This window comes from Anolis carolinensis, chromosome 1 (assembly GCF_035594765.1).
Source record: "Anolis carolinensis isolate JA03-04 chromosome 1, rAnoCar3.1.pri, whole genome shotgun sequence".
NCBI lineage: Eukaryota > Metazoa > Chordata > Lepidosauria > Squamata > Dactyloidae > Anolis > Anolis carolinensis.
The window spans coordinates 77,027,895-77,049,540 of NC_085841.1; the positions used below are offsets into that span (position 1 = coordinate 77,027,895).

A 21,646-nucleotide genomic window follows, 5' to 3' on the forward strand; every position below is an offset into this window, starting at 1 on the left:
GAAGAGACTGGCTTGACCTTGAAGGAGCAGGGGGTGACGACAGCCGACAGGGAGCTCTAACGTGGGCTGGTCCATGAGGTCACGAAGAGTTGGAAGCGACTGAACGAATAAACAACAACAAACGTTTTACTGGACTTTGGGGTTTGTAGCTTAGCCAGCTCTCGGGCTGAGAATTTTAATGCCAATCCCAGGAGACCACGTCACGGAAAGTGGGACAAGAGTGCTCTGCCAGTGGCGTCAGACTAAGACAACGCGTAAGAAGAGAGCGCATGCGCAGAACCGCCCCATGGTGACGTCATAGAGACCCAATTGGAATCGAGATAGTAAACACTACAGAGAGGTCTGAAGCGGCGGCGGAGAAGGAAGTAGGGACGGGACGACGTAAGTGGGCGGAGCTTAGCGTGGCGAACCGACGTAGGTACGTGCGCGCTCCCGTTGCCTCGACGCGGTGTGGGCGGGAGGCGGTGCTCCTGCTGCTGCGATGAGGGGTCCTGTGGCGTCGCTGTGGCCGCCTTTGTTGTTGTCGCCGCCGCTCTGAGGGACTCCGAGGAAGGAAGCCGCGTGAGTTGGAGTGCCGCCTTCGGCTGGGAGGCTCCCTTCCCCTCTCCGCTGCCTGTCCCTTTGGGCTCCCTCCCTCCTCTTCGCGGGGCTCCCTTTGAACTCCAGCAGCCTTTTCTTCCTTCTCAACAACTTGCTCCTCGTGCTTCCCTGGGTGCCTCCACACCGGGGAGTTGATGCAGTTTGAGTCCGCTTTCACCCCCCTGGCTCAAGTTTACGGAATTGTGGGGGTTTCAGTTTTACAAGGCCTTGAGTTTTCTCTGCCCAAGAGTTCAGGTGCCTCCCCACATTGTTCCATAGCTATGAGCCAGGGAAGTTGTCATGAAATCGAACTGCACGAACTTTACAGTGCAGATGCAGTTTACGCCCCCTAAGTATGGGAACTGGGATTATAGGGTTCCTGGAGCGTTGGGAGACTGCAGAAGCCGTGGCGGGCATTGACACGGTTTTATCGCGGCTTTCTACAGTTTCAGTTGGGTTACGGTGAGTTTTCCGGGCTGTATGGTCATGTTCTAGAAGCATTCTCTCCCGATGTTTCGCCCGCATCTATTGTGTTTTATATGCCTTTTGATTTTATATGTTTATATGTTTTAAATGCATTTTGCTGTTGTATTTTACGTTGTATTCAGGGCTTGATCCCCATGTGAGCTGCCCCGAGTCCTTTCGGGGAGATGGGACGGGATATAAGAATAAAGTTGTTGTTGTTGTTGTTATGGCAGACATCCCTAGAGGTTGTTAGGTTGTTGTTATTATAATTATTATTATGTCAGACATCCTCAGAGGTTGTGAGGTTTATTGGAAACTAGGCAAGTGGGGTTTATATATCTCTGGAAGGTCCAAGGTGGGAGAAAGAACTCTTGTCTGTTGGAATCAAGTATGAATGTTGTAATCACCTTGATTGGTATTTGATGGCCTTGCAGCTCGAAAGGCCTGGCTGGTTCCTGCCTGGGGAAATCCTTTATTGGGAGGTGTTAAGAGTTGGGTTTGTCTCAAGAGAGAAGTAAAAACTATCTTTGATTTTTAGAGGCCAGTAATATAATGGATTTCCTCTCTTGAAGAAGTAGGTTGCAATCTTTTAAGGCTTTGTCAAAACCATTAGTCAGGATTATTGGCTGTTCCGATGAAGGTATAAAGTGATGACAAGGGTTTAAAGCAGGCATAGTAGAGCACTTGATGAGCCAACCTGGACACAGCATATTATTTGAACACAACAATGCTGGACTGCTCTAGCAACCACCAGGTCAGACTACACAGAGAAGCTATTGAAATCCACAAGCATGTGGACAATTTCAACAGAAAGGAGGAAACCATGAAAATGAACAAAATCTGGCTACCAATATTTAAAAACTCTAAAATCAGGACAGCAAATGCAGACAACACCCAGAAAACAGAGGAATTCCAATCATGAACCAATCAGGTCCAGCTAACACTGGTCCTAATCAGGTCCCCCAGGCAGTAAACAATCTAATCAGGTCCCCCAGCTAATCAGGTCCCCCAGGCAGTAAACAATCAGACCTTGAATCTGCTTGGCTATTCAGTGCTAAGCAGGGTGGCTAATTGTAACATTCACAACTGCCTCAAACAGAAGTTTCCTTCTCCCACCCTGGACATTCCACAGATATATAAACCCCACTTGCCTAGGTTTGAACAGACCTCATGACCTCTGAGGATGCCTGCCATAGATGCAGGCAAAATGTCAGAAAGAATGCTTTTGGAGCATGGCCATACAGCCTGAAAAACTCAAGTAGGCATGAGCAAACTTCATCCCTCCAGGTGTTTTGGATTCTAACTCCCACAATCCCTAACAGCTTAGGCCTGGAGGGCCGAAGTTTACTCATGCCTACTTGAGAACTCAACTTGCTATTTGTTTTGGTACCTTTTGGAAACAAGCTCCACAAATGGAAGTCAGACTATATCAAGAGTACAGAAAATACCTGTTCCGTTACATTGTATATGCAAATCAAAGATTCCAGTTTAAATACAAGACTGGGAAGTGTGGGAGCAGTATGTGTTTGGCTTTTGATCTGCAAGCTCAGCAGTTACTGATAAATGCTAGAATTCAAAGAATATCTTCTAGTTTTGTGGGACTAAAGACAAAGAAAGGAAGAACGAGGGTAGGAAAAAAACTCTTGACTGAACATTTGCCTTTTCAGTGAAGTTAAAAGGATGTTGAATCTTCATAAATTGTGCTACTTTTTTAAAATGCATAGTTTCCATAGATTTGTAGTTTTACTATATGCAGTTGAGAATAAGTGAGTTAGGCAATTTTTATAATGAGTATATGTTAGATTTCTCTTATTACCCTGCTTTTAAACAGTGACATACATGTGGAGGATACCTTTTTTATTTATGGAAGTGTTAACTCACTAACCATCAATGTTAGTAAGTTTTTATCTTTATCTTTTATTTTCCCTAGGCAGTAAACTAATAGGTAGTTGTAACAACATTTTTTTGTAATGAAAACAATGGAAAGCAAAAACACAGCACTGTTCTGGGGACTCTGACTGAAGGAGATTACATACCAAACATTTTGTTTTATAATTAACTCTGATTCAAAAATAAACCCTGGTGCAAATTCTCCACACTTACAGGTCATACCAGAGTGATTCAGTTTGGAAAGCATTATGCCTGATAAGTAGATTCAGGCTATAAACATTCACAACAGAGGTGTTTTTAAGTTGCCACGTGTCCCTGTCTTAAGAAAAACACTGCACTGTTGTTGTTGTTTTTTTTTAAAAACAAACAAACAGTGCACTGGTTTTTATAATATTTTTAATACAGAATTAAGGATCTTACTGATCAGATCTCAAAAGTCTGCCACATTATTGTGATGATATCAAAAAACAGCAATATATGTGTGTGGTCATGGGGAAACAATCCTAAAGATTTTGAAGGAGAAGAAACTGTCAGAATTAGAAATGGTTAAAGGTAAATAACAAAATATGGAGAGCCAGTGTGTCGTAAATAGTTTCAGCACTGGACTACTGTGTTTCCCCGAAAATAAGACAGTGTCTTATATTAATTTTTGCTCCCAAAGATGCTCTAGGTCTTATTTTCAGGGGATGTCTTATTTTTCCATGAAGAAGAATTCACATTTATTGTTGAACAAAAAAAAAAAGAACATTTATTATATACTGTACAGTAGTTGTCATCACAAACCAGCATAACCAGACAAACTGTGAATCCTATCAAGAATTTATTGTTACTACAATTATTTCCATGTACAACACTCTATGGTATGTACATTTACCGATCTTGCATGCTCTGGTGTTCGTTGGGCATGCTTCCAAACAAAAACTTTGCTAGGTCTTACTTTCGGGAAGGCCTTATAATTAGCAATTCAGCAAAACCTCTACTAGGTCTTATTTTCCGGGGATGTCTTATTTTAGGGGAAACAGGGTATATCTTTGAGTGCCAGAATTCAATTCTCAGCAATGGAAACCCACTTGGTGACCTTGGCAAAGCCCCTATTTTGCTAAGACCTTGTGACACATTCGCTACATAATTTCATCAGGCAATATGGACTGATACCATTTATTGCTGTTCTGTTGTTTACAGTAAGAGAGGAAGGCACAACTAGCTAGCAGAAATTAATGCTTAGTTACATCTCCATTTTATACTCTGTCATCCTATTGCAATTATTTGTCATCACAATCAGACTTTGAAATGTACCTAATAGGGAAATTTCACATATTCTGCAAATATCTTGAAACATATTTGTCCTGAAGCAAAACAGATATTCTGTGATTGCAAACCTTTGAGGTCACCAGATCTCTTCATGAGGCAAGATGTTACAAAAAGCTGGAGGCAGAGAGAAGGGAGATTTTGGCAGATCTTGAGCACATTTTAGCTCAGGATTTGAGATAACTAAGGTGCCATCAACATGAACTTAGTTTTCCCCATTTTTTTTGGCCTATTCCTTAGCAAAAATTGCCTTGGAAATAGTTATGTTGATGGCAAGCATTTTTTTTAGTTTAAAAAAGACATCAAAGATTTCTATGGATTCTCAGATGTTTGGGCAGTAAGAAATGTTTTCACATGTGATACACCTGTTTGCTATTACAAATTGATGACTAAACTAGTTTGCAGTTACAAGCTTGGCAGGATCATGAGAACAATTAAGCAAGTAATGACAAGTCTTCAGTTGATCTCTGTTTTTAGATTACAGTCTCTACATGAGTTTTGCACTTGTATATTTTAAATAAAAGCATAAAAATAGAAAGAGGGGCATCTAATAATACCCTTAAAATTAACCAGTTTCAGAAAATAAAAGAAGCAGATACTACTGAATTGAACTTGCTTCAGCAAAGGACATACAAGCAGAACACAAAATGACAGAATTCTTTAAATTAGATGAATTATTTCATAAAAACACACAAACTGAACAAAACAGTACTTTTTGTATTTTAGTTTCCACTGATAATGTTTCTCTGGATCCTTGTTTCCATTTTGAAAGTAGCACTTCAAACAAATGATGTCTATAAAGTATTCTTTTTAAACCTAGTCAGAACTTAATGTTTAATCTTTTGTAGTTAATGTAAAAACGTTGATGTCATTCCGTTTTCCTATTTAACATGTAACTTTACTGATTAATTTTTATTTTGGGGAAACTAATATCCTTTTTTCTATTTTTGGAAATTTCCCCACAATTTTAGACCATTGTCTTAGTTAAAAGCATATATATGGTACTGTAATGAGCAACTTTGCCTGTAACAAACTGAGTTATCAAAATATGTTTACTGTAACAAGTTAACATATGAATTCAATTTAAACAATAACTTTCCAAGTTTTTCATTCCTTTTAGCATTGTATAATATTTTTTTTAATATGAAAGATTTTACACATAATTGAAGCATGTTAGAAAGAAGCATTATAAATCTCCTTATTCTAACCAAGTGATTACTTTTTCTTCCATTTCAGGCCATATACCCTGGTATCTAGCTAATATATTTTAGATATGCACCATGGGGATTTGTCTTAAGTTTTCTCTTTCTCTCTCTTTACTACAAATTCAACGGGTACATGGAGAAGTAGCTTTAGTAGCTAATTTCTATTACTTTTTCTTTATCCATATTTTCGTGATCCTGTATGATTGACTCTCTTCTCACAGTCAGCAGTATCTTCACTCTTTTTAGGATGAAAGATTAGGCTTATGCTTTTTCAGATTTATTACCTGTTCATCGCTGATCTTTTCTTATCTCAAAATCTTTAGTAATCTGTATCAGCAGGAAGCGGGCTATAATGTATTCCATCTGTACTAATATGACTAAAATATTTTCTGTAGTGAGTTTGACATCTGTAGACAATCCCATGAACTTATTTCCTACATGCTGTGAAAAACAAAACTTTCCAATTAAGAATAGAACAGATCATTGTATTAAAATGTTTTAGTTTTGACCTTTATTTTAAATGCATATATAGAACATAGAGAATGTATGTGACAGAGAGCTTATCAGTTGTGAGCATTCCCTGAGATGTATTTCCTCGTGTTTATCTGTAAATAAGCAGAAATGAGGAGAGCAAGATGTAAAGTCACTTTTGAGCGGAACACACTGCAGAAACGCTAATAATAATCTTGCATTTAGTTTAAGGGCAATTCCATGTTAAGTCCCTCTTCCGTTGTAATGGGATTATTTTATTTAGGGCATAGAACAGAAGCCTGTAACATTTAAAGCTAACTGAAGAATGGCCTTCTAGTGAAATGCAAAGTGCTATCTATATAATAGGTAGTGTTCACACAGAATGACACTTCTAGAGCTAGCAAAGTTTCAAACACTTAGAACTTTTGGTGAAACTTAAAAATAACTTGAAAGGTTAGTTTATAATTCAAAATCTGAATTTTCATAACAAATTACAATCTGAGCAAGCACAATGTGCTTTATTTAAGTGGCCCATGTTGATAAAATTTATATATTATATATGAATAGCTCTACGTAGTTGACAGTTTCTCAGGGAAGCAAGCTTATTTCTAAGTATTTGATTGCAGCAGAATACCCTCCGTGAGTCAGTATCTTATTGGATTGGATGCATATGTTTAAAAGCACTTTGTCGCAGTCTCACATGCTGCACTTCCAGCATTCAAAATATTGTATGTTTGGTGGTTCACAATGTGTGTATCAGTATAAAGTACAGTGTATGTGAGGTGATCTGTGGCAATCTTTGGTAAAAAAGCTTGCAAACTTTAGTTACCAACTTCCCCTGAGTTTGTTGAAAGCAGTTATTTGTCAGAACCCTGGCAGCTGGGCACCAATAACCTTACACAGAGGCCAGTCTCTATCTAATATCTTTATTAAGGAAATATATAAAAGCAATAAAAACAATTGAAGAATATAGTTCAGAAGCAGACCTTTCAAATGAGGTCAAATATAGTCCAAAATTGTATTGTCCAATAAATGATATTAGAGTTCAAAGTTTTAATCCACTTGACCGAAACACACACCTTGCCAAGCAATAGTGTGGGGAAATAACAGAGTCTTAGAGTCCAATGAAGCTTGACAACAAGGCTGGAAATAAACTTGATTCTTGACTAGATCTGTGACTGGAGACAAGGCAAAACATGAAGCATGAAGCAGGGTCCGTAGTAAAAACGCAAGGCAGGGCAAGGCTTGAAGCTTGATCCGGGAAGCAAGGAACTGGGTTTACGAAGTCCACACACGATCTCTCTCCTGAAGGTGATCAATTGACTCCCCAAAGAATCCCTCGCGCCAAACACCTATATTGGGTCTCGTTTTCCCGCCAACAGAACTCTTTCCCTAGAGAACGAGAAGCGAAACCCAACTCTGTCCAGATGTGTGACTCCTTAGAATTTCCCAAGGGAAGCAGCCCTAATCAGCTTGATGTTTGGCAGCTATGCGTAAACTCCTCCGTTGGGCTTCTCTGACTCCCCTTTCTCTAGAATAAGATTCCTTCCTGGGAAACGGAGGGGAGTTCTGCCCAAGGCCTGTTTGGCTGAATTCTTGAGGGCAAACATCAACATCCTGCAGGTGAAGGGACTCCGGCTCTTGCTGAACCGGCGAAAACCCCATGTTTTCCTCTTCGTCTGCCACAATAGTACTAGGAACAGGACTACAAGGCCCATGAGTCATCACATTATTGTAGAACCAAGAAGTGTACATTTTTCTGCATTTGTACATATTTTCTCATAGAAAAACATGTTTTATATAGCAAGACAAAAAGTAACATCAGAAAAAATATGCTCTCAAATCCTCTGCTCAAAGGATTAGCATATAAAAAAGAGGAAGCCACATGTCCCATTATAGTTTAATTATTGTGGTACTCAGTTTATACTAGTTTATTAATTATGTTATGACAAATGTACAGGAAATATACAAGATCTAGATTTCTGAACAGTCAAACTATTTAAAGGATATGCCAAAGCATGGCTTCTTAAACGTTTCCACTCACAACTCTTTTTGGCCCAAGAAATGTGTGTGATCCCAAGTAAATAGACATATAAAATAGATATAAAGATTGATAACAAATCAGCATTTGTAAGGCTTGCTAAACAAGCTGATTTTCCTTTTTTGTTAAATGCAGTTGAAACATCTGCAGATTCCACTGTAAACACTGCATCACATATTTGGGTACATGTCTGAAATAGCCAATGAGTGATGTTCAGAAAACTTTCACTGATGCCAAATTTTTCAGGACCCTAACATTGAGCTGTGGGAAGGGGCATTTGGGGTCAGGACCCGCAGTTGAAGAAACAGTGTTCTGAAGAATACCTTAGATACCTAATGTGTAATAAGTACTTCATGCTTTTTTATCATTGCATTGGTCTCAGTAGATGTTGTCAGTAGATGTCTTGTTTTGGAAAGATATGGGTCTTGAGCATAATATAATTACCCTCTAGTAATAAGTTTAGTTTGTTCTGCATTAAACACAAATGTAGCATAAGATTCCAAACTGTTTTTTAAATGCGTTCATTCTTCCCCATATAGTTTTTTTAAAATAAATGTTCAGTGTTCTTTTGCTAAAAGTGCAATACCCTTTCCTTCAACCTTTCTGTCTGTCATATTTTACAAGTTTACTGAATTGTGTTGTAGCTTTTCTATCTTACAATTCTCACATTTCTCTTATCTTTACCCACTGCAGCTTATGTTGACCATGAGTCTTGTCATGATAAGTGAGAATGTAAAGCTCGCCCGTGAATATGCCTTGCTGGGTAACTATGATTCTGCAATGGTCTACTACCAAGGAGTACTTGATCAAATGAACAAATACCTCTCTTCTGTCAAAGATGCATATCTGCAGCAGAAATGGCAACAGGTGAGTGCTCTTAGTTCTTTTTTTCTTTCTTTCAGTTTCTATAAAAAATATAAACTAAATTTTGCTGATTGTCCTTTCTTGTAAATTAAATTTAGCAAAGGAAGTCAATCTATTCCCTTCAGTATAAAAGAATACTTTCAGGTTAACATAACTTTCCAAATACTACATGTATCAGACTTTCTAGAGTATGCTACAGTCATAAAATCATTTGCTTGCAAATCCCAGGGATTTACAGGGATGAATTCCTCAAGCTGCTGCCTCAGCAACCTTTATGTGTTGCCTATGACAAGAGGCAAAGATCTGAGCTGCCACCAGTCTCTGTATTCAGAGATGAGAATGTATCATTTTTGTTTTCATCTCAGCAGACATCCCTGTATACCTGGGTTGGGCAACTGGAGCCAGGCTGGGAAAGCCCTTTTTGTTTTCCTTGTGTTACTTGTTTAGTTGCATTTTATTTTTTTCAATTTCAAGTTTAAATGATTGGGGGGGGAATGATATACCTGGGGTCCCCATATGTTTTTGGCCTTCAACTCCCAGAAATCCTAGCTGGTAAACTGGCCAGGATTTCTGGGAGTTGTAGGCCAAAAACATCTGGGGACCTCGTGTTGAGAACCACTGATATAGAGGTAGGAGTAAAGGTGCAGTAGACTGCAGAGCCCCTTTCTGAATAAGACAAAAGTTATTCCATATTGTCAACAGCAGCTGGCTGTGTTTTATAGAGCCAGTTATTTCTTGAATGCCTGAATCTGTGAATATGTAGAACCATACAGATCTGTAGGAGGGAGTGGAATGATTAAGGAACTCATCAGTGCTGCAATACAGGTAATTGCCTTAACCTTTCTGCTCCTCCTGCATAATTTGACTTTGAAGACCCACAGAATCAGACATTCAGTATGAGTTGGCAGGTGGTGAAGGTGCAAAAGACTTCTGGTTGTAATCTCTTCAGCCTCGTACTTCCTGATGTTGTTTTGGCATAGTAGGCCATAGATTTGATATTGCATGGGGTGTGAGGCAGAAGCTCCAAATAGTATTTTCTCCCCCTTTGAAGTCTAGCCATCTTTGACTCCCAAATTTCCTCTCAATGACAAAAGCACACTTTTGCTTTGTTGGTAGAGCTTTCAGTGAGTTTTGGGCACGTTTTGGTTACAGCTACCTATAAATAATCAAATCTGTGCTTTCCATCTTGGACCTAAACTTTACTGCAGATCTCATAGTTTAAAACATCTAGCAAATTTTTGTTTCTTGTATTCATACCCACCTCAACTTCTCACCACCTAAAATAATTTTGGAAAATTCAAAAGCTTCCCCATTATTGTGGACTTTATTAATTATAGTCCTAGTAAAGGGATCTAATCAGTTTCCTACAAGCTAGTTTGAAGTGAACAGCTCTACATATAGCAATTCCCATAATGTTTCTTCGTATATAGCCAGTTGAAGAGATGTACATTTTGATACGCCGTGTTTCCAAAAGTTAATATATGTGTTTGCATTTCACGATTTTAATCAGGTTAAACATGAGATAAGTATAGAAGCTAAGCATGTGAAGGATATCATGAAAACACTCGAAAGCTTTAAATTAGATGGCACTCCTTTGAAAGCTGCACAACAAGAATTACCAGCTCATGATGGAGAAGTCTGGTCATTGCCTGTACCTGCTGAACGTAGGTAAGAGACACTAAAAGGTGAAAGTAAATCTGTGATTACTTTAAAATAGGTGAGCTGCTATTGATGGTCTAAGGGGCCTCCTTTGCACCATATCACACAGCAGGCTTTCATGGTTACCCCACCTGACCTTTCAAGTTTTAAAAATTGACTATTACATGTCTGAAATAATTGGGGACGGGAGAACAACAACTTTAAATATCCAGTTATGTCCCTGGAGGTCTCTGGCTGAATGGTTGGCCATTTAAGGTCCATTTTTGTTGAGTGAGTTCATGAGGGAACATGGCAGGCCCCATGTAGCCCCTGGGCACCCACTTCCCACCCCTTCATTAAAATAATTTACTGCCTTTGTCTACATCTTGGAAGTCAGCCTACCCAGATGTACATGCTGCAACATAGTCCCTGGGCTATTCATATGTGGTCTCATCTATATAGACTTGTGAGCCACCTGCACCAGTACCTAGAATTTTATAGGGACAGTAATTCCCAAGGGATCTATAGAGCTTCATAGAGCAAAATATCCAGATTCTTGCGAATCTATTTATACAATTAATTGTATATGAGAAGTGTTTGTGTTTTAGGTTGAATGATAAATATCTTGTGTGCTTATAGTTTTCCCCTCCCCCCCCTTTGTTTTACAAATAATCAGATCTTCACCAGGACCCCGGAAACGTCAGTCCGCTCAGTGCAGTGACTGCAAGGTTCAAAACAACCGAGCGAGTGCAGCCCCTAGAGTCCCCAACCGCCCGTCCTCCCGTAACACAAATGATAAAGCCAAAGTAGTCCGTGGCCGGGAAAAAAAGGATCCTCAAAATAAAAGCAAAGAGGAAAAAGTGAGTTTCATAAACATGAACACAACATTATAAATTCTTGCAGATGCTCAGTTGGATCTCTCAATATTGGGCACTCTTACATGCATTGTGAACATCCTAATAATTTGAAGTATAAGGCTTTGGTGAAGATTTACTGAGAGAAGCCTAGCATAGTTAATCCTGTCTCCTTCAAAGTAAGTAATTTTGGATATTTGCATCCATATATGTCTGTAAACTTGGGCTGAGGGAAATCCAAGCTAGAAGCTGAACGTACTATGCAGAGTCATTTTTGTAGCCCCTCCTCTTCCCCCAAAATGCTTTTTTTTGAGGGAAGGAATAGTATTTTCTCCTTCGTGGTCTCTGCTGAAATCAGCACCTGTGATAGTTGATTCACCTGTCACAAGCCACAAGCCTATAGCTTTCCAGAGGTTTCTAGTTGATCGCTCCATAGGTGCATCAACTATCACAGGTGCTAATTTCATAGATGACCACTCGAAGAAACATGGTTACAGGTAAGCAACAATTCTTTCCTCACTGACTTTTAGAAATATACATTTTCACGCATCAGTGACAGGAAATAGAATTCTAGGTCACTTCCTGTTTAAAAGAATGGCTTTTTTCAAATTGTTTCATCAGACAGGACCCAAAATACACATTCCCCTAGGTCAGTGATCCCCAACCTGTGGGTCCCCAGGTGTTTTGACCTTCAACTCCCAGAAATCCCAGCCAGTTTACCAGCTGTTAGGATTTCTAGGAGTTGAAGGCCAAAACATCTGGGGAAACACAGGTTGAGAACCACTGCCCTAAAGACTACCATTTCTGTTGTAATTATATAGGCATTAAATAAAGTTTGAAAATGAGATTTCTGATTGAAAAACTAATTTTGTTTTTAATGCAGAATAAGTCCTCATCTGATATTTCAGAACCTGAACAGAAAAAATTTGATGGTACAGGGTATGATAAAGACTTGGTGGAAGCTTTGGAAAGGGATATAATTTCCCAAAATCCCAATGTTCGATGGTAAGTAAAAGATGTTTCCATCTCTTTAATTTAGGTGGCCTGTGTATGAACATGAAAGGCTTCTCAGAAAAATACCTAGTATTTCATTAAAAAGTAAATTGAATTTGGTAACAAATTACACATCTTGTAGAAAGAAGTGATCTATGGCATAATCCAAAGCTTGTGAGATCTAGTGTAATAATTTGAGTTTAATGGAATAATTTTGCTTCTTAGACCTGGTAATCCCTACAAAATTCAGCTGAGTCAACCAAAATGCTTATATATGTAGAAAATAAGTTACCCTATAAACTGTCTGCTACCAGAATCAATAATATTATAATTATTAATTGCTGCTTCATCTGTTCGTAGAAATTTGGCAATTTCTTTGTTTTCTGACTATAAAGAAAATACAGAGCAAAATGCAAGTATATTTTAGCACATTTGCCCTCCAAAAGTGAAGGTAGTTCCAGGACAAAATCATTTAATATTCCGCTGTAGAACTTGTAGGGAGAAATTATCTATTACTGTCTTAAGCCACAATGTTTGTGAAGCACTTGAATTGCAAAATCAACTACTAATTTCTTTTCTATTATTTTCAATCAGGGATGACATAGCAGATTTAGTGGATGCTAAAAAGCTACTCAAAGAAGCAGTAGTTTTACCTATGTGGATGCCAGAATTCTTTAAGGGCATTAGGCGGCCTTGGAAGGTAATTTTTACTTTTTTGATGTTTTGTTTCCATTTATCTAATTTGATAAATGCCTATGTTAACAGATGAATTAGAGAGATCAGTTGAAGTACAGACACAATGCATGAATAATATGCGCATTTGATAATGAACTAACGTGGTTGTGTTATAATTCTTCATAATTCAATACATCGTGTCTTATAGTGGTTGTACAAGCAGGCTACGTGGGCAAGAAATTCATTTAGGGAGAGCTCTATTGCTGGATATGAGAGATTGGGGCCAATGGTTCTACAGGAAATGGAGTTGTAAGAAATTCAGGCGAGAATTTGGGGTTTGGAGATTTATGACGATGTTCCAGAAGAATATGACATGACTACAGTTGAATAAATGTAGATTGTTGTATGTTAAAAAATAAGACATCCCCGAAAATAGACTCTAATGTTCTTATAGAGCAAAAATTAATATAAGACCCGGTCTTAATTTTGGAAAAATACGGTGTTTAAGATGCAACAATGGAACAAGTGAAATATTTAATGTATTCAATATTACTATTTAATCAAGAGCAATTACACTTGTCCTTCCATATTTACAGGATTTGATTATTCATAAATAAAAAATATTCTCTGCAAATTTCTAGACCCTCCACTGTTACTCTTAAGGTCAGCTTTCTCTAATCTTGCTAGCCTAGAGATTTCTAGAGATCCAACTCTGTAGTCAGCTCTCAGTGGAGTCATGCTAGAAGACGTAGAAATTTCTAGAGAGGCACTCTCTAAGGTAAAAATATAGTAACATCATGATTTTTTTAAAAAAAAAACTTTCGCAGGGGTTTTTCACCCCTAATCTCAGCAAATGTGAAAGGCTGACTGTACATAAAATGTATTTTTATAGCAGGCATGCACAACTCTAGATTCTCCCTCATGGGTAAAATTTGTTCCAAGGGCTTCATAGCCCTCCAGAGCAAAATTCTCCTTTGGAGGCGAGGGGTGCAATTTCACTGTTGGAGCTAAGACTGTGCTACTAAAATGTTTTTGATGAAAAATAAGCTCTGTTTCCTAATTTGATTTAGACCTTTTAAGCAGACCTTTTTCTCAGTACTTTTGTTTTTTGGATCCTTTTGAATAGGGTGTTTTGATGGTTGGTCCCCCTGGTACTGGAAAAACTCTCCTCGCAAAAGCTGTAGCTACTGAATGCAAGACAACCTTTTTCAATGTTTCTTCATCAACGCTCACTTCGAAATACAGAGGAGAATCTGAAAAACTTGTCCGTCTCTTATTTGAAATGGTGATTTAGTTACTCTTTTGGAATTTTGCAGAGGAATAATTGATTATGTAACTCTAGGACAGTTTTGCTGAAGCGTTTTTTAGAGCTCGCAATTTGTTGCTTTTTTACGCTATGAAAATCCATGCTTCATTTTTCCCTTTAGGATGCTCATATGGGGTTTGGACATTTACCTTAATTGCATCAGATCCAATGACCAGCATTTCCTTTTGTTCGTATTCATATGTGAGGAAGATATAACATGTAATAATACATTTCTTATGAAACTCTGTCAAAAATGTTTGCATAGATATTTTACATTCTTGTGACCTACTTTAACTTTTGAATACTGATCCTGGTTTTCAGTGAAGTTGAATCTAGTATCAACACACACACATATATATAAGCATATACATACACCTTTTGACTTCAGTAGAAGTTTAAAGGTTATATGATGAATTAAAATAATCATGTTCCTCACTCTTTAACCTTAGCAGCAGAATATTAAATCCAATCTCATAATAAACCGCTCTGTTATAAACAGATTTAACTGCTATATTATTAGATTTGAATGTAAATTGGTACTCTAATAATATAGAAGACAAAACTATTTGGTGACTTCTGAACTTTGATCATATGTGCTCCCTCCCAATGCTTGTTGCTCAGTTGATTTAAAAATGAATGCTATCTAGTTTAGTACAGAAAAATTGCATGTACTGCATATGTTAAAAACCATTGCGTGTTATTTAGTGTACTGTAATGAGCATCAATTGAAATAGATTAATGTTTTCTTATGTTACCAGGCTCGATTCTATGCACCAACGACAATATTTATAGATGAGATAGACTCAATTTGCAGCCGTCGGGGAACTTCTGAGGAGCACGAAGCTAGTCGAAGGGTGAAGGCAGAATTACTTGTTCAAATGGATGGTAAACAAGCTTAGTTACACTGCGTTAAGGATAAAGTAGGGACTTTGATACAGTGTTTGGAATGAATTGAACATGTGTGTGTGTTTAGTGAATTTGTATCTTACTCTTCTTGGAAGAAGCTCTGTGGCATTTTGGTTAGACTTGAGAGATGGTGATGTCCTGAGCTGCATATTGATGCCTACATTTTGATTCCATTTCAAGAAGAATGGCCAGTTGTTATGCCATTCTGTGTAATTTAGGATTTTGAAAAATGCTGATACAAGCAGAGACTGGGGCTCATAAATGGAAGGATACAAGGAAGTGGAGCAGGGATACTTATATTATTGCCCTCTAGATATGCTATGTAGTCTTAATATATCTGGAGGGCAACAATATAAGCATCCCTGCTCTACTTCATTGTATCCTTCCATTTGCTTGTCCAGCAAAATTAACAATGTTGTTGAAGGATAACTTGCTAGGCACATTCTTAGAAGAGTAGAAACCATTTTATCAATATATATCTGAGAGAATGGGAAAAACACTTAAGGTTTGGAGACATAAAATGTTGGGATATTCATTTGTAAATCTTAAATCATACCAGAAATAAATAATTTGTTGGATCAAGTGGAAGAAAAAATGTTAAATGTATCGAGAAACCAACAAAAGAGAAGCTGAAAATGCATTTTAAAAACTAATTTATGTATATGTTGGTAGTTTTAGTTATAGATGTATATTTGTTAGGTAATCATTGTCTAAATAGGTCTGTCTATTCAGTAATAAAAATTGTAACTTTTTGTGTGCTTTTATTGTCAAAATTTTAATTGAATATTTGGGGAAAAGACTGCCTCGTCCAGCACAGAGGAAATGTCATCTGTGAGTTGCATGTGGCTTCATTCATACACATACATGTTTCCTTTATTTTCACCCTAAAATGGCCCTCAATGTTCTCAAGCCACTTAACAAATGAAATTGGCCGTTTTTCTGCAGGGAACTCTCATGTGTAGCCCCCCACCCCCTCAAAAAATTGAAGTCACTGTGTTTTGTAAAAACAAAAGAAAAGGACGAAAAGTGAAGGGAAAAAATAGAGAAACTGTTTCATTGGCAACAGGCTTTTTGTGTTTTTTTTTTAACTTTCTCCCCACTTACCTAAACATGTCAAAATGCAGCTATGGAAGCTGAGATTATACAGCGTGTTTCAAAATGATGGACCCAATTTCCAAGCAGTATATTTCATGATGGCAGCATATTACAATTACACAAAAGGTTTAATGAGTTACCAGGTTTTACTAATCATTTTGATCTAGAAACAAAAAATAACTCAACAAATTTGAGAGTATCTCATAAGGGGTTGCCATCTTGTGAATCACTGAGGCTAGGGGGCTGTTTGTGCATTGAGAGAAACATCTAAAGGCAATCATTTGAAACACTATGCCCCATTTCAAGGGGTGAGATTTATTTTTCTTGGGCAGTTCATGGTTACAGAGAGATAGCAATTTCAAATTAGGTCCATCTTTTTAAACATTGTAGGTCTAGATTTGCAAAAGTATTACAGACTGTGTATCAGGATTTGAATGTATTCCCAAGAACATCCACATTGTATTTCTTAGGTGCTGAAGCACATACAGTGTTCAGTGATGCTTCCATCCTTCTCCTGGCAGCAAGTCATTTTGCCAGAGACCTGTTTCATTGTGCATTAGTGCTAGAACGGAAGAGGCTGGAGGCATCATCATACATCCTTCTCTGCTCTCCGGAATTCCCAAAATCCTTCTGTTTGGTGGGACTGCGCTGAAACAAAGGCAATAACAATAAATGTGAATTCCAGAATCTGCAATGTCATAAGCTTGGCATGTGACTTTATAAATACTAAACAGGATGCCATCCAGTATTTCTTTGACCCTGAATGACTGAGCATTCTACAAAAATTGGGGACTAGCAGAGAAGCTTTTTAGTAATTTTCTTTTCCATTAGTTCCTTAGGGCTTGATGCTTCTGATTCACCCAGGGAGCACATGCAGAAAGATGGGATATAGATTTCATAAATAATATGTATGTCACCTTCTGGCAGGGCTGAATAGTTCCATCCCTACTTTTAAAAGAATAAGCTGTATTTCTAATAAAAAATCACTAGTTTCAGTGGAACTAATTTCCAGGTGTTTAGCACAAAACCCTACATGTAGAGGAGCAGCCCCTTTAAGCAGTGCCCTTGATTTAGATAGTTCAGCAGAAGTATGTTGCCATGAATATTGATTATTACTTGGGAATGGTTTCAGACATATGATCCTGAAAATGCAACCTTCTGTCTCCTTCAATTTCCGCTTATTTTTTGCTTTAGGTGTTGGTGGCGCTTCGGAAAATGATGATCCTTCGAAAATGGTTATGGTATTGGCTGCTACCAATTTTCCATGGGATATCGATGAAGCTTTACGACGTCGTTTGGAGAAGAGAATTTACATTCCTTTACCATCAGGTATTGAGCTATATTTCAATAAACCTATTTTTTTCTATCTTGAATGTTGAATGCCAAAATTGTCTTGGCTGTTGCCATTTATAAGAACTTAAGAGGAAAGAAACACTTCCAAGAGGAATCCGGGCAAAATATGATTCTAGGCAATTGAATTGTTGTACTTAGAGAGATTCTAGGATGGCAAAGAGCACAATAAATCCTGTGTTTAGGAGCCTGTCTTTAAAGCAGCTATGTTTTAATTAAAACGAATATAGGTTATAACACAAAACAGTTCCCACTTTACTGAAGTCTACCTATTATGTGATGCAAAAACTTAACTCTTTTCCCCCGCATGTATTATATTTTGATGGTTTTTATGTACTCTTTTTAGCCAAAGGTAGAGAGGAGCTTTTAAGAATAAATCTGCGAGAATTGGAGCTTGCCGGTGACGTTGATCTTGCCACTATAGCACAGAACATGGATGGTTATTCTGGGGCTGACATTACCAATGTGTGCAGGTATGCTGAGACTGCAGCATTTCTTATACCTTTTTCACTAAGGTCCCAGTTCTGTAATTATACATATATATGGTAATGAAATTCAGTTGGGATACTTGTCACAGTCCATACATTACTTATGACATAAAAGGACACTATAGATTTTAAACTGCAGCTGTCATCATCCTTCATCATAGGCTAAGCTAGTAAGAACTGATGGCAGTTCCAGTTCAACATCTGGAGTACCACAAGTTGCCCAAATTTTAAAGTTGACCAAGTTTCACAATTTTCTCAGAATAATCATTTAAAAAAGAGCCTAGGTCAAGACATTGGAGATGATCTGATGAATGCTATTTTGCAAGTGAAGTATGACATTTTCTCTCTTCCTAAGTGTGAAGATAGAGAAGGTTAATGAGTTGAATATTAGGGAGGGGAATTACGTCTGAATATAAATGCAAGAAAGCCTATTTTTATTCAGAATTAATTTGAAAACCTTTCAGAATAACTACATATTTGCTTTCTATCAAAAGCTACATTCAAATATGTAGTAAAAAAGACAGTCTTCTTCACTAGTGATTTAAAATGTGATGTAAATCACTAAAGTAGAGTCTTTCAGAAAAGGAGTTTTGATCATATCCATCCATCCTGCAATTCATTGTTGTTTTATATTAACACTATTATCAGCGAAGTTTCAGCTGGATAATCTGAAAAAATGATTTCTGCAAAGTAGAAGTATGTTGTCGAAGGCTTTCATGGCCGGGATCACAGGGTTGTTGTATGTTTTCCGGGCTGTATGGCCATGTTCCAGAAGTCAGGAGAAAATACTTCTGGAACATGGCCATACAGCCCGGAAAACATACAACAACGAAGTAGAAGTACAGTAGAGTTCCGGTTATTCAACATAAACGGGCGGGCTGAATGTTGAATAACCGGATCTGACGGATAATAGGTAGGTCCTATTATCTGGCAAGCCAATTGAAGGAAGCGCCCCGTGCGCGTTGCTAGGTAGCTTGCTATCTACCTAGCATCGTGCAGTGGCGTTTCTCTAAGCCGAGTGCTCGCCGCCCCTTGGGAGGCGCTTGTGCGTGTTGCTAGGAGATAGCAAGCTACCTAGCAACACGCACAGGCGCCTCCCAAGGTGCAGGGTGGCAAGCCCTTGGCTTAGGGAAGTGCCCATGCGCGTTGCTAGGTAGCTTGCTATCTACTTAGCAACGCGCATGGGCGCCTCCCAAGGGGCCTGGCACATCTGATAATACGAAGTGTCGGTTAACCGGAACTCTACTGTATATATTGAATTTTGAGTTTAAAAAAAAACTGCTAATAAGTCATTATTTTAGTGTCAGTTGTGAAGTGCTGAATATTCTCATTTAAGCACATAAACTTTCATGCCAACAGGGATGCTTCGCTAATGGCTATGAGAAGACGGATCGAAGGCTTGACACCAGAAGAAATCCGAAACCTCTCCAGAGATGAAATGCATATGCCAACCACGATGGAAGATTTTGAAATGGCTTTAAAGAAAGTTTCAAAATCAGTCTCTGCTTTGGACATCGAAAAATATGAGAAATGGATATTTGAATTTGGATCATGCTAAGCCCTGCTACCTTGAGAAATCTGCCTCAAGCCTTCAAACAATTCCAGAAGTAATGAAAAAGTAGTGCTTTTGGGCACTGAGTAATATTTTTTAACTTTTGTAATTACACAGAAGAGCAATATACTTAATAAAGTTAGTTTTTTAAGTTGCAGCTCACTTTTTTTCCTCTTGGACCAATTATCCTACTGACTGCACAGCTGAATTTGAAAAGTTGAACTTTTTTTTATAAAGCATTTTGTTTACAAGACCTGACTAGATAAATCATATTAGTTTTTGCAGCTTTCATTTCTTTAGCTCACCAGCTTTATTTCTGTTTATCTGTATGGTCAGATTTCAAATGTGCCAAAACTTTTACATAATTTTTCTCATTAGTTTTACTTTCAGGCAATTCTTACAGCACAGTTGAATGTGTGAGTATCTCCTACTTCCAGATACGTCAATGATAAGCAGTTTCCATAATGACACTGGCAGCTCTTTCTTATAACCTTAAAGGTGAGACAACTGAAGCATAAGGAAATTAATTTAATCCAGAGTGCTGCCCAAGCCTCAATGTAAAATTTAAATGTAAAGTAAATTGAGCATATAGTGCTACAAAATCCATTTTGTGGTGCCCATAGCTTATTTTAGGTTCAGGACAGGCGTTTTGTGAAAAAAGACATCACTTCTTCCTGTGGTTAAAAAAAGGCCATTCCTAGGCCCAAAATAGCCCGGGTATGGGGGACTAATAACATGGAAAAAATGTTTCCTGCCCCATCCGTCCCCCACTGCATTTATGGGGGAAAGGTCAGGAGGATAATTCTTCAAAGTTTCCTGGGACAAATGCTTCCTGGTAGCTTTCCACAGTTGCCGACCCTGTTGTAAAAAGTGTTTTATGAGAAGCAAACTCTGTGTTAGATATGTTTGAAACTATCTCATATATATATATATATATATATATATATATATATATATATATATATATATATATATCCACATAGAAAGCAAAAAAAACAAAAAAAAAACCCCAACTCTCCAAAACTTGGATCAGTGTGAGAAGCTCTCTCTGTCAAGGTGGTGCTTCTGGCCCTTTAGAATGGCTGAGTGGAAAAACCGTGGCAGCTCTTTGATGTCTCCCCATTGTTTCTTTTAGGTTTTCTCAGTACAGACTAAGAGATTTATACAACTTACGTTCTGGGCTGATCAGGGGGTGACTTACTTATTAATAAGCAAGTGGAAGATTGTTACTCTCTCCACATCCAGCTTCCATCTCACTGTTACAGCTATCTAGAAAATGGGGAACATTGAATTTAAGAAGAACTTCCATATAAAAACTTGGAATGATTTTTCCACAGCAAGATGAGCAGGTCTCCTACCAACATGAATATGCATCAAGCTCTCCTTGAATATCCTCAACTTCAGTGTTGTGGCATGTACTGCTTGAAAACATTTAAAATGCTTTTCTTTAGAACCCTTTCATATCTTAGGTTCACTTGGAGATTTTGATAAATAGAATTAAGCAGTTTCACAATGTCCATATTCAGCAAATAGTGGATGTTACATTCCTAACATCCAGCAAAATGACTATTGCCAATTGGGGCCTAATACATAATGGGACTGATGTGCAATGGAAACCTGAGGAGCGGATGTGCATTAGAAAGGTTAGCGAAAGTGCATTATCAAATACTTGCTGGAGACTATCTTTGCAATTACTCATCTTTGCAATTCACTAATAGAGCTCCTTAGCATCTCTGCTACATAACAAAGCACACACAATGTTTTATAGTCTACACCATGACAAAATTCTGATCTCTTCTGAAAATCTTTTGATTTTTCCCAGGGCTTTAAAAAGTTTTATACATTTAAAGAATTATTTGTGTCATTTTTGGCTCTTAAAAGGTTGCTCAAAGCTGCTTTTAGTCTATTGCTGTAGGGTGGTGTTTGCTACTGTGATTTTATATCTTGTGTTACTGCTTTCATTGAA

General features: G+C 37.9%; 1 protein-coding gene across 2 annotated transcripts; it reads left to right on the forward strand.

Moving 5' to 3' along the window:
* Positions 1 to 403: 403 nt before the first annotated feature.
* Positions 404 to 19,837, forward strand: katna1 (katanin catalytic subunit A1). 2 transcript variants are annotated; one of them, XM_003224692.4, is made up of 11 exons: positions 404 to 561; positions 8,653 to 8,826; positions 10,334 to 10,491; positions 11,138 to 11,321; positions 12,199 to 12,320; positions 12,903 to 13,008; positions 14,110 to 14,268; positions 15,048 to 15,174; positions 17,485 to 17,619; positions 17,987 to 18,113; positions 19,488 to 19,837. In XM_003224692.4, the coding sequence occupies exons 2-11, from the start codon at positions 8,656 to 8,658 to the stop codon at positions 19,684 to 19,686; spliced, it is 1,488 nt and encodes a 495-aa protein (XP_003224740.1). In that variant the 5' UTR covers positions 404 to 561; positions 8,653 to 8,655; the 3' UTR covers positions 19,687 to 19,837. The 2 variants fall into 2 exon arrangements, with proteins under 2 accessions (XP_003224740.1, XP_008114875.1); XM_008116668.3 differs by lacking the exon at positions 404 to 561 and adding an exon at positions 636 to 1,041.
* Positions 19,838 to 21,646: the final 1,809 nt, after the last annotated feature.